Raw genomic sequence first — 13216 nt, forward strand, 5'->3', positions numbered from 1 at the left:
TTGTATGTGTATGACTTGTACGTTGTGTATTAATACTTGTACGTTGGAATCCCATCACTAGTGATGACCACCGCCACTAAAGAATGTTTGTGAGTGATAGAACAGTAGTTGCTGACATGGCGGAATATGATTGGATGTTTGTGAGTGATGAAATTTCATCACTAGTGACCACCCCACTCCCCTGAGTACCACATAAGCATTAGTACATAGTGCTATCTAGTGGAGAGAGAAAAAGAGACGGTTACGCAATTACATAACCATATTAGATAGCACACTTAAATTAATAGGTATAAGTGTATGTGATTCTTAAGTTGATTTTGCAGTAAAATATATATGATTGGTTAGTTTTACCATTATTTTAGGGAAGGCAACAATGGATCCCACTCCCATATATCATTTCACTATTTTATTTCCTTGATGCAATAAGAACAAGTTGAGCAAGACTTGCATTAGAATACAAGCATTAGGATCCTGGTTTACAAGCCACTCAATTCTTATATAGACTATGAGCCTTCACAACTGAATCTTTGATCTTGTTGACATCAGTCTTTGTGTCCAGTTATTAACAAAACCCTCAAGCAAAAACGACCTACGAAACGAAAACATTATATGGTCTAACTGAACCGAATTGGACAATTGGTAAACATCTAAAGAACTCACCTTTCTTCTCTAACACATCAGAAGGACAAATATTTTGAGTAAAAATAGGATCTGCTAAACATTTTAATAATATTGATCATCAAGTTACAGCGGGACCCATAACGACATTTTGTCAAGTAAACGGGACAAACTGAAATTGTTAAATGACCTAAAGACATAGGTGCTTTCTTTTCTAGCACAACATAAGACCAAAATCTTTCTTTAAGGTTTTCCAATGGAGACATACTCAACTAAGAAGTTAACCCACTATTTATAATCCACACAAAGCTACTATCTCCATGCTATCTTTTTGTTGTCGGTAAGTATAGTTCACTAAAACAAACATAAGCTATCCAAGGATGTCGAGATGCTTACTTTTGGTTTACGGTTTTATACTCTTTTTCATTACAAGAGGTCACTTGTTAGGAGTTAAAGGAGAAATAAAGGTGATGTTAAACATATATGCATTTCTGTTACTGTTGTACAAGTTGTATAAAATCTATCAGTTGTTGCCTGCAGAACTATTACATTGTCTTCTTGAGCGATCAGTCGGTTAACAAAGAATCCAAGGCAAATACACACATCAGCCTCCTATCGGCATTGAAAGGAAGGTAGTACAAATGGAAAGTGTAACATTATTTTGTAATAATATTTAAAACATTGTTTATTTATAACTATACGCCAAGTCACTTTTTACTTGTTACCGACCCACCTGTTTTTGCCATCCCTTACATACTGGCGTGTGCGTTGGCATATAGTGAGCTAGATGCAAAGAAGGCCCATGTCTATAGTTATACAAAAAGCTTTAACGCGTTTGCAGCAAAGCTCTCAGAATCTGAAGCTAGAGACTTATCTGGTATGTGTTTGCAGCCCTACACACTATGTAGCACGGGGACTCCATTTATGTGGCCGTACCCGTATCGGGTACTTGTCGGGGACGGAAACACCGTGGGTACTCGTCGGGGACGTTTCCTAAACGTTTCCAATGTCGGGGACGTATCTGGTAGAAGTATCCAGCCCGTTTCTATTTAATTTTAGGGTTTTAACCCTTTCAAATTCCACAACCGGCCATTAAATAAATAGACCTATGATATTCGGCTTCTCTAATCTCTAAACTCTCAAGTCTCATCATCTCTAATTCTCTATCGATTGTCGATCTCTCACTAGATGAACCGGAATTTGAAAATGATTTGATTATTGATAATTAATTACCTTTGGAAGATGTAGTATTTTTGGAATTTGTTTAATATATTTTTATTTTTTTATATTTTTTATTGCCGTACCCGTATCTTGAAATTTTGAGTTTTGCCGTTCCTCGTTCCCGTATCGTCCCCGTACCCCGATCCCGTACCCGTTCCCGTGCTACTTAGCCTACACAGGTGTGTGTGAGCTTGTTAATGATTTGGTTGTTATAATTTTTTTGAAGGTATGGATGGTGTGCAATCTGTGATTTTAAATCAGTACCGCAAACTACATACAACAAGATCATGGGATTTTATAGGATTTCCTCAAACAGCAAGAAGAAAGAAGCTTGAAAGCGATGTTATTATCGGTGTTATGGATACAGGTACACAATATTTCAATATAGCGTGTCAACTTTGTTTCCCTAATGGTGGTTTTATAAAGTTTTGGATTTTAATGTACCAGGAATAACCCCGCAATCTGAAAGCTTTAATGACAATGGATTTGGCCCTCCACCTGCAAAATGGAAAGGGTCTTGTCATCATTTTGCTAACTTTTCAGGATGCAACAAGTATGCTATTAAAACTCATATATTCATATTAGCCGATGTTTAGATTTGATTGAATTTCTTCGTGTACATGTTTTTAAAGCAAGCTTATAGGTGCCAAGTACTTCAAGCTAGACGGAAATCCAGATCCTGGTGACATTCTATCACCGGTGGACACGGACGGGCATGGGACCCACACGTCATCGACTGCAGCTGGAAGCCCAGTCCATAATGCAGAGCTATTCGGTTTAGCCAAAGGTACAGCACGTGGGGCAGTGCCATCAGCTAGGGTTGCAATGTACAAGGTCTGTTGGGCTAGCTCAGGTTGCTCAGACATGGACTTGTTAGCTGGGTTTGATGCAGCCATTCATGATGGAGTTGATATTATATCAATCTCAATAGGTGGTCTAACTGGTGCCTACACAAGTGATACTATGTCTGTGGCTTCGTTTCACGCCATGAATAAGGGCATTCTTACTGTGGCTTCTGCTGGGAATGATGGGCCTAGTTTAGGCAGTGTTACGAATCACGCACCATGGCTTTTGACTGTGGCGGCCAGTGGCATTGACCGAGGGTTCCAAAGCAAAGTTGTATTGGGTAACGGGAAGACTCTAACTGTAAGTTCAACATGATGCCCGGGCCAATTGGGTTGGGTAACCAGTCAAAACAGAAAACTTTTGGTACGGGTTGGTTTGACCCAAAACACTTTCAGTTGAAAATTTATGGATGTTTTTTTTAAAATATATAACTAGTTTGTCAAATGTGATAGCTAAAGTTCACTCAACTTTTTAATAATAATATTTAGAAGGTTTTTACGCACTAATAACACGCTTGGCAACCACTTAGCTCATTTGACATGTTGCCTTTTAAGCTACACTCGTTTATAAGAAATTGAGCCGAGCTGTAACAAGATTGTTAGGTTCGATGAGGTTCTCAACAGCAAATGTGGTGCGTGCAGGGAATTGGGATAAATGGTTTTAACCCAAAGCAAAAGCTTTACCCAATCACCAGTGGAGCTGATGTGGCCATAAACTCCGAAAGCCAAGAGAGTGCAGGGTATATTTATCATACATGAATTACACAGGTTAATTAAAACCAGAAGAATCATGTGTATTTATTATTACTGTTTGTCAGGTTTTGCCTGGAAAACACTTTGGACCCGAGTAAAGTGAAGGGGAAGCTTGTTGAGTGTAAGCTAGGGACTTGGGGTTCTGATTCAGTTATCAAAGGACTCGGAGGAGTGGGGACCATCATTGAAAGTGAAGTGTTTCTAGATACTCCCATGATTTTCATGGCACCTGCAACCATGGTTAATTCTACTGCTGGTGAAATCATCAGTAAATATATACATTCCACTAGGTAAATAAAGTATCATTTATTTTGACCCATTTACTTATGAATGGGTCAGTTTGGGTTGTGATTTATCTCAAACTGGTCAAACCTTCTGAAATGCAGATCACCATCTGCAGTGATACACAAGTCTGAACAAGTGAAGGTTTCAGCTCCTTTTGTTGCTACATTTTCATCAAGGGGTCCAAATCCAGGAACAAAACATGTACTAAAGGTTTTCAAGACACAACATGAAACTCAAAACTCCATTTACTTATGTAGTTGGTTGTTGTAACTAATAATAAATACTTACCGAGTCATTTGTCCCATTAAACAGCCAGATATTGCAGCACCAGGAGTTGACATCTTGGCAGCCTATACCCCTCTACATACACTCACTGGGCTACAAGGCGATACACAGTACTCAAAATTTACCATAATGTCTGGAACTTCTATGGCTTGTCCACATGTTGCAGGGACGGCTGCCTATGTTAAATCTTTCCATCCAAATTGGTCCCCTGCAGCGATAAAATCAGCTATTATGACCTCAGGTGAATTTACTAAACCTAAATGTATTATAAGAAAAGAGCTTAAAAATATAAAGACAGACTTTTTCATCAGCATGTGTCACTAAAGCTTACTTTTGACATGATAAAAGCAAGACCTATGAGCTCAAGGGTTAACCAAAATGCTGAGTTGGACTATGGTGTTGGTCAACTGAACCCTAGACGGGCCGTGAGTCCAGGGTTGATCTATGATATGGACAGTATGTCCTATGTACAGTTTCTATGCCATGAGGGATACGACGGATCATCAATCGCAACTTTGATTGGTTCCAAATCAAAGATTGATTGTGCCTCATTGCTTCCACCACTTGTCAGTGAAGACGCCATTAACTACCCTACCATGCAACTTACGTTAAAGAAGAAGAAAGGGATAACTACAGGCATTTTCAGAAGAAGTGTAACTAATGTAGGCCATGATAAATCTATTTACAATGCCAACATTAGAGCACCAAAAGGAGTGAACATAACAGTCGAACCAACGACCCTTTCGTTCTCACATGCCTCACAAAGGAGAAGCTTCAAAGTTACGGTGAGTGCAAACTTTAACGTTAGCAAGAAACTTGTGGTTTCAGGATCATTGATATGGAGAAGTTGTTGTAATATTGTAAGGAGTCCAATTGTTGTTGTTAATCCACAATATGAGAGTTGAGGAGGGATATAGATTACATAGTGAATAAAGTTTGCTGCTAATTTCTCAGTGTGTTTATATTTGTAATGGATATGGCAAATGCAGCATAAACAACACAAGCTCTTAATTAAAAGTCATGAAGTAAAATCTCACCTGTTGGAATTACCAAAATGCAACAGTTGGCATACAAAACCATCAATAAATATGAGGTCTTGAACAGGGGCGAAGGTTTGTTGGTGCCCGGGGGTGCACCCGCCCACCCCAATATTTCGGTTAGAAGTGTATAGGTTCTGATTTTTCGTCCGGAAATTTTAAAAATTATATAGGATCGCCCCCCCCCCCCCCCCTAATTATTTTTCTTAAATCTTTATACATTATATAAATTAAAGTAAAGTTTGTTACCACTTTGTATATAAGTGATGGGTAGTTTTGTAAATATATTTTAACTCTTATTTATTTAACCCTAGGTTACCCACCATACAATAAACTTAATCACAAATTTTTATGTCTAAGAACGGGTCCTTTGAATGAATGAATTTTTTTAGTTTTATTTGGAACTATTATTATTTTACTTGACCCGAATTGATAGCCGACCTGACCCGACCCGAAACATAACGATAGGAAAAAAAATTTGGGTCCCATCACTTTATGCTGCCCCCTTGAAACTTTTGGTCAAGCTCCGCCACTGGTCTTGAATCTTTCTAAGAAAACAGGACGAGTAATCACAAGGAAACGTAAAACTTAGAAGATAAGATTTCATGAGTTGTATGGGTATTATATTTAAACATACATGTATGATCATTTGTGGGAACAATTGGCTAGATTTAGTCATTTAGATGTGCAATTCATTTAGAATATTCGTTTAGGCATTTTATCAAACACCTGATTTTAGAACTAAGCTGTCAGATTGGATACTAATATCATTCGAGACAATCTGCATCCTCACTCGTCTACTTTCTAGCACAAACAAAATAAGGACCCAAAATGAATATTCAAGTTTGGACCACAAACGACAATTCGTAAAGGTAAATCTTGAGAACCGATTTGTAGCATTAGTGTTCACAAATGTATCATAAGAAATCGAAAATTGTGTCAATATAAAACTTGAAAATTTCAGAGCCAAATAATTAAGTTTTTTAACAAGCTACCTGATTATTAAGTTTTTTAAAGTTAAACTTGGTAAATACGTAATTGTATTGTATTGAATATTGTGTGTAATCAAGGAGAATACAAGAGATATAAATAGAGTAAACATTTACATAATAAACCCTCTAATATAAACTAAATATATATTTGTCTAATATTCCCCCGCAAGCTAAGGCCGAGGTTCGACCTGTAGCTTGGATCTCAAAAGAAGAAATCGTTGTGACGGTAAGGCCTTAGTAAACACATCAGCGATCTGATCATGTGTGGAGATAAATTGGACATGCAATTTTCGTTGAGCCACCTTTTCCCGAACAAAATGAAAGTCAACTTCAACATGTTTCGTTCTTGCATGGAAGACCGGATTAGCCGACAAGTAGGTAGCCCCCAAGTTATCACACCACAATGTTGGAGCAATCTTAACAGGAAAACATAATTCTCTCAAAAGCGTCTCAAGCCAAGTCAGTTCAGCAACAGTGTCTGCAAGAGCTTTGTATTCGGATTCTGTAGATGACCGAGAGACAGTTTTCTGTTTACGGGCAGCCCAAGAGACAAGATTCCTGCCTAGATATATAGCAAATCCGCCGGTGGATCGACGGTCATCCGGGCAACCAGCCTAATCTGCGTCAGAGAAGGCAGTGAGTTGAGCATCCGTATAAGCATGAAGTAACGAACCCGAATCATGACGAAGGAGAAGACCATGATTGATTGTGCCCTGAAGATACCGTAATATTCGTTTAACCGCTGACCAGTGATTAGTTGTAGGAGCCTGCATGAATTGGCAGACCTTGTTGACTGCAAAGGCAAGGTCGGGTCTAGACAATGTAACATACTGTAGTGCCCCAACCATTTGGCGATATTGAACTGGGTTGTCATGGGGAGGACTGTCACTGAGAGACAGATTAGACGAGGTGGTCATGGGAGATGGAACCGGTTTAGCAAGAGACATGTTGGCCCGGTGAAGCAAGTCTAGTATATATTTCTTCTGAGACAAAACAATATCCCTGTCACGGTAAACAATCTCAATACCCAAAAAGTAGGACAATTTTCCCAAATCTTGTAGAGCAAATGTATGACTTAGACGACGTACGATAGTGTCAATAGCATCCGAGTCATTTCCCGTGAGTATGATATCATCGACATAAACCAACATGTATAGCAGCGTTTTACCTGACGAGTAGATAAACAAGGAAGGATCCGTTTTAGAGCCCCTAAAACCGAGGCTGCGTAGGACAGAAGAGAGTCGATGAAACCATGCCCGGGGTGCTTGTTTGAGGCCATAGAGAGACTTGTGAAGGAGGCACACGTGATCCGGTCTCATGGGATCAACAAACCCTGGCGGTTGTTGTAGGTAAACGGTTTCCTTGAGATCCCCATGTAAAAATGCATTTTGAACGTCTAATTGGCGGAGGGGCCAACCTTTTGTAACAGCAATAGAAAGGACCGTACGGATAGTAGTAGCCTTAATGACTGGGCTAAAAGTGTCATGATAGTCAACACCCGGTTGTTGTCGAAAACCCTTAGCAACCAAACGCGCTTTGTAACGCGTGATAGCCCCAGTTTGGTCTTGTTTCATTTTGTACACCCATTTACAATCCACAACATTAGTGTTCGGACTACGTGGAACCAATGACCATGTGCCATTCCGAACTAAAGCTGAATATTCATCAGCCATGGCCTGTCGCCAGTGAGGATCTTTGTTGGCAACGCTAAAGGAGGTAGGTTCGGTGGGTGGGGAGATATAGGAGGTATTTGCGGAAGGATTATAACGGTTGGTTTTCTTTGGATTAGGTCGTAGATTTGGTGGACGAGTGCGGATAGGTGGTGGTGGTGGAGGGGTAGGAATCGGTGAGGCTGAAGGGGCTGATGTGGGTTGGTTTGGGGATGTAGAAGAGGTGGAATCAGGGGCTGATGTTGGGCCAGTAGGGGTGGTAGGCTGGTTTGGGGAGGGGCTGTTGGTGGGTGACTCGGGTAATGGAGAGGATGTAGGTGAGTTGGATGGAGCCGAGGGTACGGTATGTGAAGTGGGATAGGAGGAGTAGTAAGGAGATGTGGGTATAGGACTGGGTTGAGAGGCACGAGGTGAGGGTTGAAAGGGGAAAACATGTTCATGAAACCGAACATGCCGGGCTACATAGAGACGATTGGTTTTGGGATCAAAGCACCGATACCCGTGATGGAGGGTACTGTACCCGAGAAACACACACGGGATAGACCGAAAATCTATTTTGTGGGAGTTGTATGCACGAAGATGTGGGTAACATTGACACCCAAATACCCGGAGAAAGGAGAAATCGGGTTGATATCGAAAAAGTTGCTCGAATGGGGAGACTCGTGAGTTCGAGCGAGAAGGCATTCGATTAATGAGATAAACAGCGGTGCCAAAAGCAAAATCCCAAAACCGCTGTGGAACATGTGATTGGGCCAGTAAAGTAAGCCCGGTTTCGACAACATGGCGGTGACGTCTCTCGACAACACCATTTTGCTCGCTTGTATGTGGACAAGAGAGTCGATGGATGATGCCACGTTCCAAAAAGAGAGGTGATAACCTGCGGAACTCACCCCCCAGTCTGTTTGAACCGATTTTAATTTTGTTTGAAATTGACGTTCAGCCATGGTGATGAATTGTTTAAATGTTTCGAAGACATCTGACTTAAGTTTTAATGGGAAGAACCACATAAATTTAGAGTAATGATCCACACACAAAAGAAAGTAATTGTGACCATCAAATGAGGTAACAGATGCAGGTCCCATACATCACAAATAACCAAATCCAAAACATGTGAACTATGATAATCAGATAAAGGTAAAGATAGTTTGGAAGATTTTCCCACGCAACAAGAGTCACAAGCAAAACTAGAATGTTTGTCAGAAACAGGTAAACAAAATTTGGAAAACATAGACTTCAAAAGTTGATGATGGGGATGTCCAAGTCTTTGATGCCAAGTCTTGGAGGAGGCACGAGCAGTAGAGAAAGCAACTTTGGGAACATCTTGAATCCGAGGAAGACAAAATGTATATAGACCATCATTGCTGGGACCCATGAGGAGGGTAGTGCGTGTAGACTTGTCCTTCACAGAAAAGAAAGTAGAGTGAAACTCAAAAAACACATTATTATCATGACAAAATTGTTGAACAGAAAGTAGGTTTTGTTTGATTTGGGGAACATGAAGAATATTTTTAAGTGAAAAGGTTTTGTTGGGTGAGTAGTAACGAGTAGAACCAATATGAAGGATAGGGAGAGGCTTACCATCACCAACACGAAGATTGTCCCCACCAAAATATGGCTCAGAATAGTCAAAAGTAGAAAGATCAGGAGCAACATGATTAGTGGCACCTGTGTCCGGACGCCAAGGTGTGGAAGATTGAGAGTGAACATCCGAGTAGTTTGCAGATGGTGACCGTCCCCGAATAGTAGTTGGGTCCCTGTTGGGACATTAAGACGGGATGTGGCCGATGCCACATCGGTTACAGGTACCATACACGGTGGTTTGGGTAGAAGCCCATGGAAACGGGTTACGGTTATTACCATTATTTGGTGGGTTACGGCTGTTGTTGTTGTGGTTGGAATTGTTGTAGGAGCCTCTACCACGACGATTATTGTGATTGTTTTGGCCCCGACCCCGGTTGTAACCAGACCTGTTGGTGTAAAAGGCTTGAGATGGTGGCTGTGTAGGTGTGGGTTGTAAGTTAAGGTGGGTCAAAAGTTGTTGTAAGGCCTGAAGAGTTGGATTAGGTTGAGGGTCAGAGGCGGGCTGTTGGTCACGGCTGTGAAGGCTTGGGTAGGGGGGATGGATTCGGGTTTTCTAACCAGAAAATCATGGTCAGATAAGAGTGCATATAATTCACTGAACGCTGGAGGAGATTGTCGAGCAACTATATTACCTTTGAGACCACGATATTCTTCCCGTAGTCCAGCAACAGCAAGCATAACCAAATCTTTGTCTTTGACAGGTTCACCAATATTGGCAAGTGCATCAGCATATTCTTGTGCTCGTTCAAGATAGGACGACGGTGACTCGTCACTTTGCATGGCAATCTTCAATAGTTGCTATTTGAGTGTAAACTCACGTGAGATAGTGTTTGGAGCATACGCTCGTTCAAGGGCTAACCACAGGTCATGTGATGTTGTGGTGTGTTGAACATGACCAAAAGCAGATTCAGATATTGTTGACAAGAGAAGCATGCGAATATGCGCATCATTGGACAGCCAAGTTGCATGGTTCGGATTATCTTGAGGTTTGGGGGCAGGCTGTTCGGTGGAAGGGGAGGCTGCTGGGATGGTGGCTGCTGGACAGGGGATTGATCCATCCACATATCCATAAAGGTTGTTTGTAACCAAAAAGGGGTGTAGAATGGCTTTCCAGTAGCCATAATTCGTGGGAGACAGTTTGAATGCAAACTTGTGGGAATTGTGAGTGGTTTTGGCGGCATCAGAAAAGGATTGAAGGAATGCCATCGGAGATGAAGGCTGATCGACTGATAGGCTGATCGGAAAATAGAGTAATTATGGTGGCGGCAGAATTAGGGTTCCAGAGCAAGGCTCTGATACCAAGTTAAACTTGGTAAATACGTAATTGTATTGTATTGAATATTGTGTGTAATTAAGGAGAATACAAGAGATATAAATAGAGTAAACATTTACATAATAAACCCTCTAATATAAACTAAATATATATTTGTCTAATATTTAACAAGCTACCTGACATGTTTTATAATCTTTGAAGCTTGTTTTAAAGTTTTGCTGGATAACAAAAAAAATGAATGTGTTAAATTAAGTATTTTATTAGCTAACAATTCAGACACTATAAAACGAAGTAATAATTTTTTTACTTGAAAACTTTTTTACTACCTTTTTACATAGACTATAGACTTTGTTTATCCATGTAACTAGGTTATTGACCCGTGTGTTACACGGGTTGAATAATGAAAATGATCTAATTTAAAATTTTATAAATATTTCATATAAATAAGTTATACATATAAATAAATGTAATGCAATTTTTAAGTAAAAGATGTATCAGATTTTTATATTCTATACAAAAATTATTAATGCAAACTCTTGACTACTTACAAAACTAAATCCTTGACCCGTATAATTGTTTCCTTTTGATGATTGTAGCCAAATTCTAGAACGTATTACATTGCAAATTTATGACAATAGAAAGAAAACATAAATATGTTGTTGTCACCTAAATCAAAATAAGTAAATCATACATGCAAGTTTGACCCGCAAAGATCAAACGAAAACCACATGATCTAAAAGACTAAATAGAAGTTCATAGACCTTACTACCAAAAATTGTAAAAACAATGCATAAGTCAAGTCTTTTAGCCAGAATCATAAAAGATTAAGTTAAAGAATATCCAATTAAACTTTACTACAAAATCCTTCACATTTTAAACAATAAGAACTTGGGGTATGGTGGGGCGTGGATTGGGGGCATGGTGCGACACGTGGAGTACGGGACACCCAAGACCAAAAGCCAATTTCAAAGGGGTATGGTGGGGCGTGGCTCGGGTGGCGTGGAAAAAAAGCCAATTTCAAAGGGCTAGTGCTCTTGGCCAATGAGGTTCCGCCATATCATGTGGGTAGCCCCGCCCAACGCCCGGGCTGAAACCCCCGCCCAAGGGGCCACGCCGAAACCCAAGCCCACCCGAGGTGGTGACTTGAGCGTTTGTACCCAACCCATGCCCCAACCCCACCCCATACTCCATAGTCTAACGATCATTCTCATTTCAGTCCATAAACAAAACATATAAGTTCAAAATAGTCTAACGATCAACATTTACATCCCTTCTATAATTACATACAACAAAAGTGCTTTATGCATCTACTGCCAAAAGTGTCAAGATTAATAAAAATCATGAGTGATACATTAAGGCTCATAGAGAGTTAATATAGACACAGAAAGCCATACATACAAAAAAGAAAGAAAATAAACTGCATGAATAATACCAATAAACTCATGATTTATATCGAAACTAAGGTTCCGAATTCTATAGAACAATAGCTGAAAAAATCTCATTACCAAACACATTAGAGATCATATCCAAGGCAGCAGCACTACACTTTTTGAGCCTCTGAGATTCCATATATTCACTATGTCATCATCCTATAATTACCAAACACATACATCATCTTCAGCATTGCAAGGATTACGTACTCTCAACATTGTTCTTCATTCTTTAATCGTTAATCACACTTTTTGGACACTAAAACTTCTCAATCTTATTCAATAAGAGAACATAGCACAAACAGCAAAAAAGATGCATTAAACACAATTTTAAATCTATAAAAATTAATAAATACCATCTCTGATCGAGAAGTTGATGTCGCCTTTCACGCAAACGTACTTCGGGTCCTAAACTTCCTCCATCTGACCTTCTATTCTGTACATTTCCTTGTGTATTGTTTCAAGGGCAGATTTGTTGTCCGTATGCAACGATTAGGGTTTGTGGCACAAACGTTTGAATTAATCAAATTAAAGACGAATCTTGATCAGATAGGATTGAAATAGCCGTATGCAACGATTAGGGTTTGTGGCACCATGAAAACAATACTTTACAAGAAATCGAATACTAACCTTTTAGAATTAGTGTTTGTGAGAATCCATTAGAACTTCCAGCAGCTATTCCCATTGGGCTTGCTTTCAAACGAAGATCAAGAAAAAGAGAATTTGATGCTGAAAAAAAAAAACTCAAGTATATAATGGAAAGGAGGCATGGAAGTGTTAAATTAGGGTTTCTGGTGATGACGATGAAGAAAAAACCCAATTGTGTTTTCATAGAGAAAAGAGATTGTCGGAAAAAAAAATATGCGGGTCACTAATCCGGATCTTAGGCCCGTGTGAATGCACATTGGGTTAGAGGGGATGAGGTGAATTGTGGTGATGACAAGTGTCCAAATGTGGTTTCTTTTATTATATAGTATATAGATTATTTCTAAACTTCTATGTAAAATTAATGCTATACTTTTTTGTTTTGTTTTTTTGTGAATATTTTAAAATAAAAATGACTTTTTTATAAAAAAAGAAAAAAAATGATTAAAATTTAATTTTATATGAATCGCAAGTCATAACATAAGCCCCTCTCAGCCAGCCTCTCTCATGACCACCAAGCCACCCCATTGGGCCTTCCCTTGGGCCCCACCTTGGGACTACTTTTTTTTTTATTCCTTAAT

The 13216-nt window shown here is 39.6% G+C and overlaps 1 protein-coding gene and 1 long non-coding RNA gene across 4 annotated transcripts; one reads left to right on the forward strand and one right to left on the reverse strand.

The window, feature by feature from the left end:
* The first annotated feature begins 839 nt into the window (after window positions 1-839).
* On the forward strand, window positions 840-5002 carry LOC110931072 (subtilisin-like protease SBT4.14). 2 transcript variants are annotated; one of them, XM_022174474.2, is made up of 11 exons: window positions 840-1085; window positions 1159-1250; window positions 1398-1495; window positions 2066-2206; window positions 2287-2392; window positions 2472-2985; window positions 3327-3424; window positions 3503-3727; window positions 3824-3932; window positions 4035-4248; window positions 4356-5002. In XM_022174474.2, exons 1-11 carry the CDS (start codon window positions 999-1001, stop codon window positions 4910-4912), a joined length of 2241 nt encoding a protein of 746 aa, XP_022030166.1. In that variant the 5' UTR covers window positions 840-998; the 3' UTR covers window positions 4913-5002. The 2 variants fall into 2 exon arrangements, with proteins under 2 accessions (XP_022030166.1, XP_035843709.1); XM_035987816.1 differs by having other exon boundaries at window positions 4360-5002.
* On the reverse strand, window positions 2199-12912 carry LOC110931073. Of its 2 annotated transcripts, XR_002588177.2 has the most exons (4): window positions 12347-12912; window positions 12066-12149; window positions 4011-4215; window positions 2199-2337 (listed from the first exon to the last, which is right to left on the reverse strand). It is a non-coding gene; the product is annotated as an uncharacterized LOC110931073 (long non-coding RNA). The 2 variants fall into 2 exon arrangements; XR_002588176.2 differs by lacking the exons at window positions 2199-2337; window positions 4011-4215 and having other exon boundaries at window positions 11869-12149; window positions 12347-12906.
* Window positions 12913-13216: the final 304 nt, after the last annotated feature.

This window comes from Helianthus annuus, chromosome 3, assembly GCF_002127325.2.
Source record: "Helianthus annuus cultivar XRQ/B chromosome 3, HanXRQr2.0-SUNRISE, whole genome shotgun sequence".
In the NCBI taxonomy this organism is placed as follows: domain Eukaryota; kingdom Viridiplantae; phylum Streptophyta; class Magnoliopsida; order Asterales; family Asteraceae; genus Helianthus; species Helianthus annuus.

What these genes read in the sequence shown, in the direction of transcription:
- LOC110931072 (XM_022174474.2), top strand. Translation starts at nt 999, where the DNA reads ATGTCGAGATGCTTACTTTTGGTTTACGGTTTTATACTCTTTTTCATT. An exon ending in TATCGGTGTTATGGATACAG is followed by an intron (nt 2,207 to 2,286) that starts GTACACAATATT and finishes TTAATGTACCAG; the next exon opens with GAATAACCCCGCAATCTGAA. An exon ending in GAAAGCCAAGAGAGTGCAGG is followed by an intron (nt 3,425 to 3,502) that starts GTATATTTATCA and finishes ACTGTTTGTCAG; the next exon opens with GTTTTGCCTGGAAAACACTT.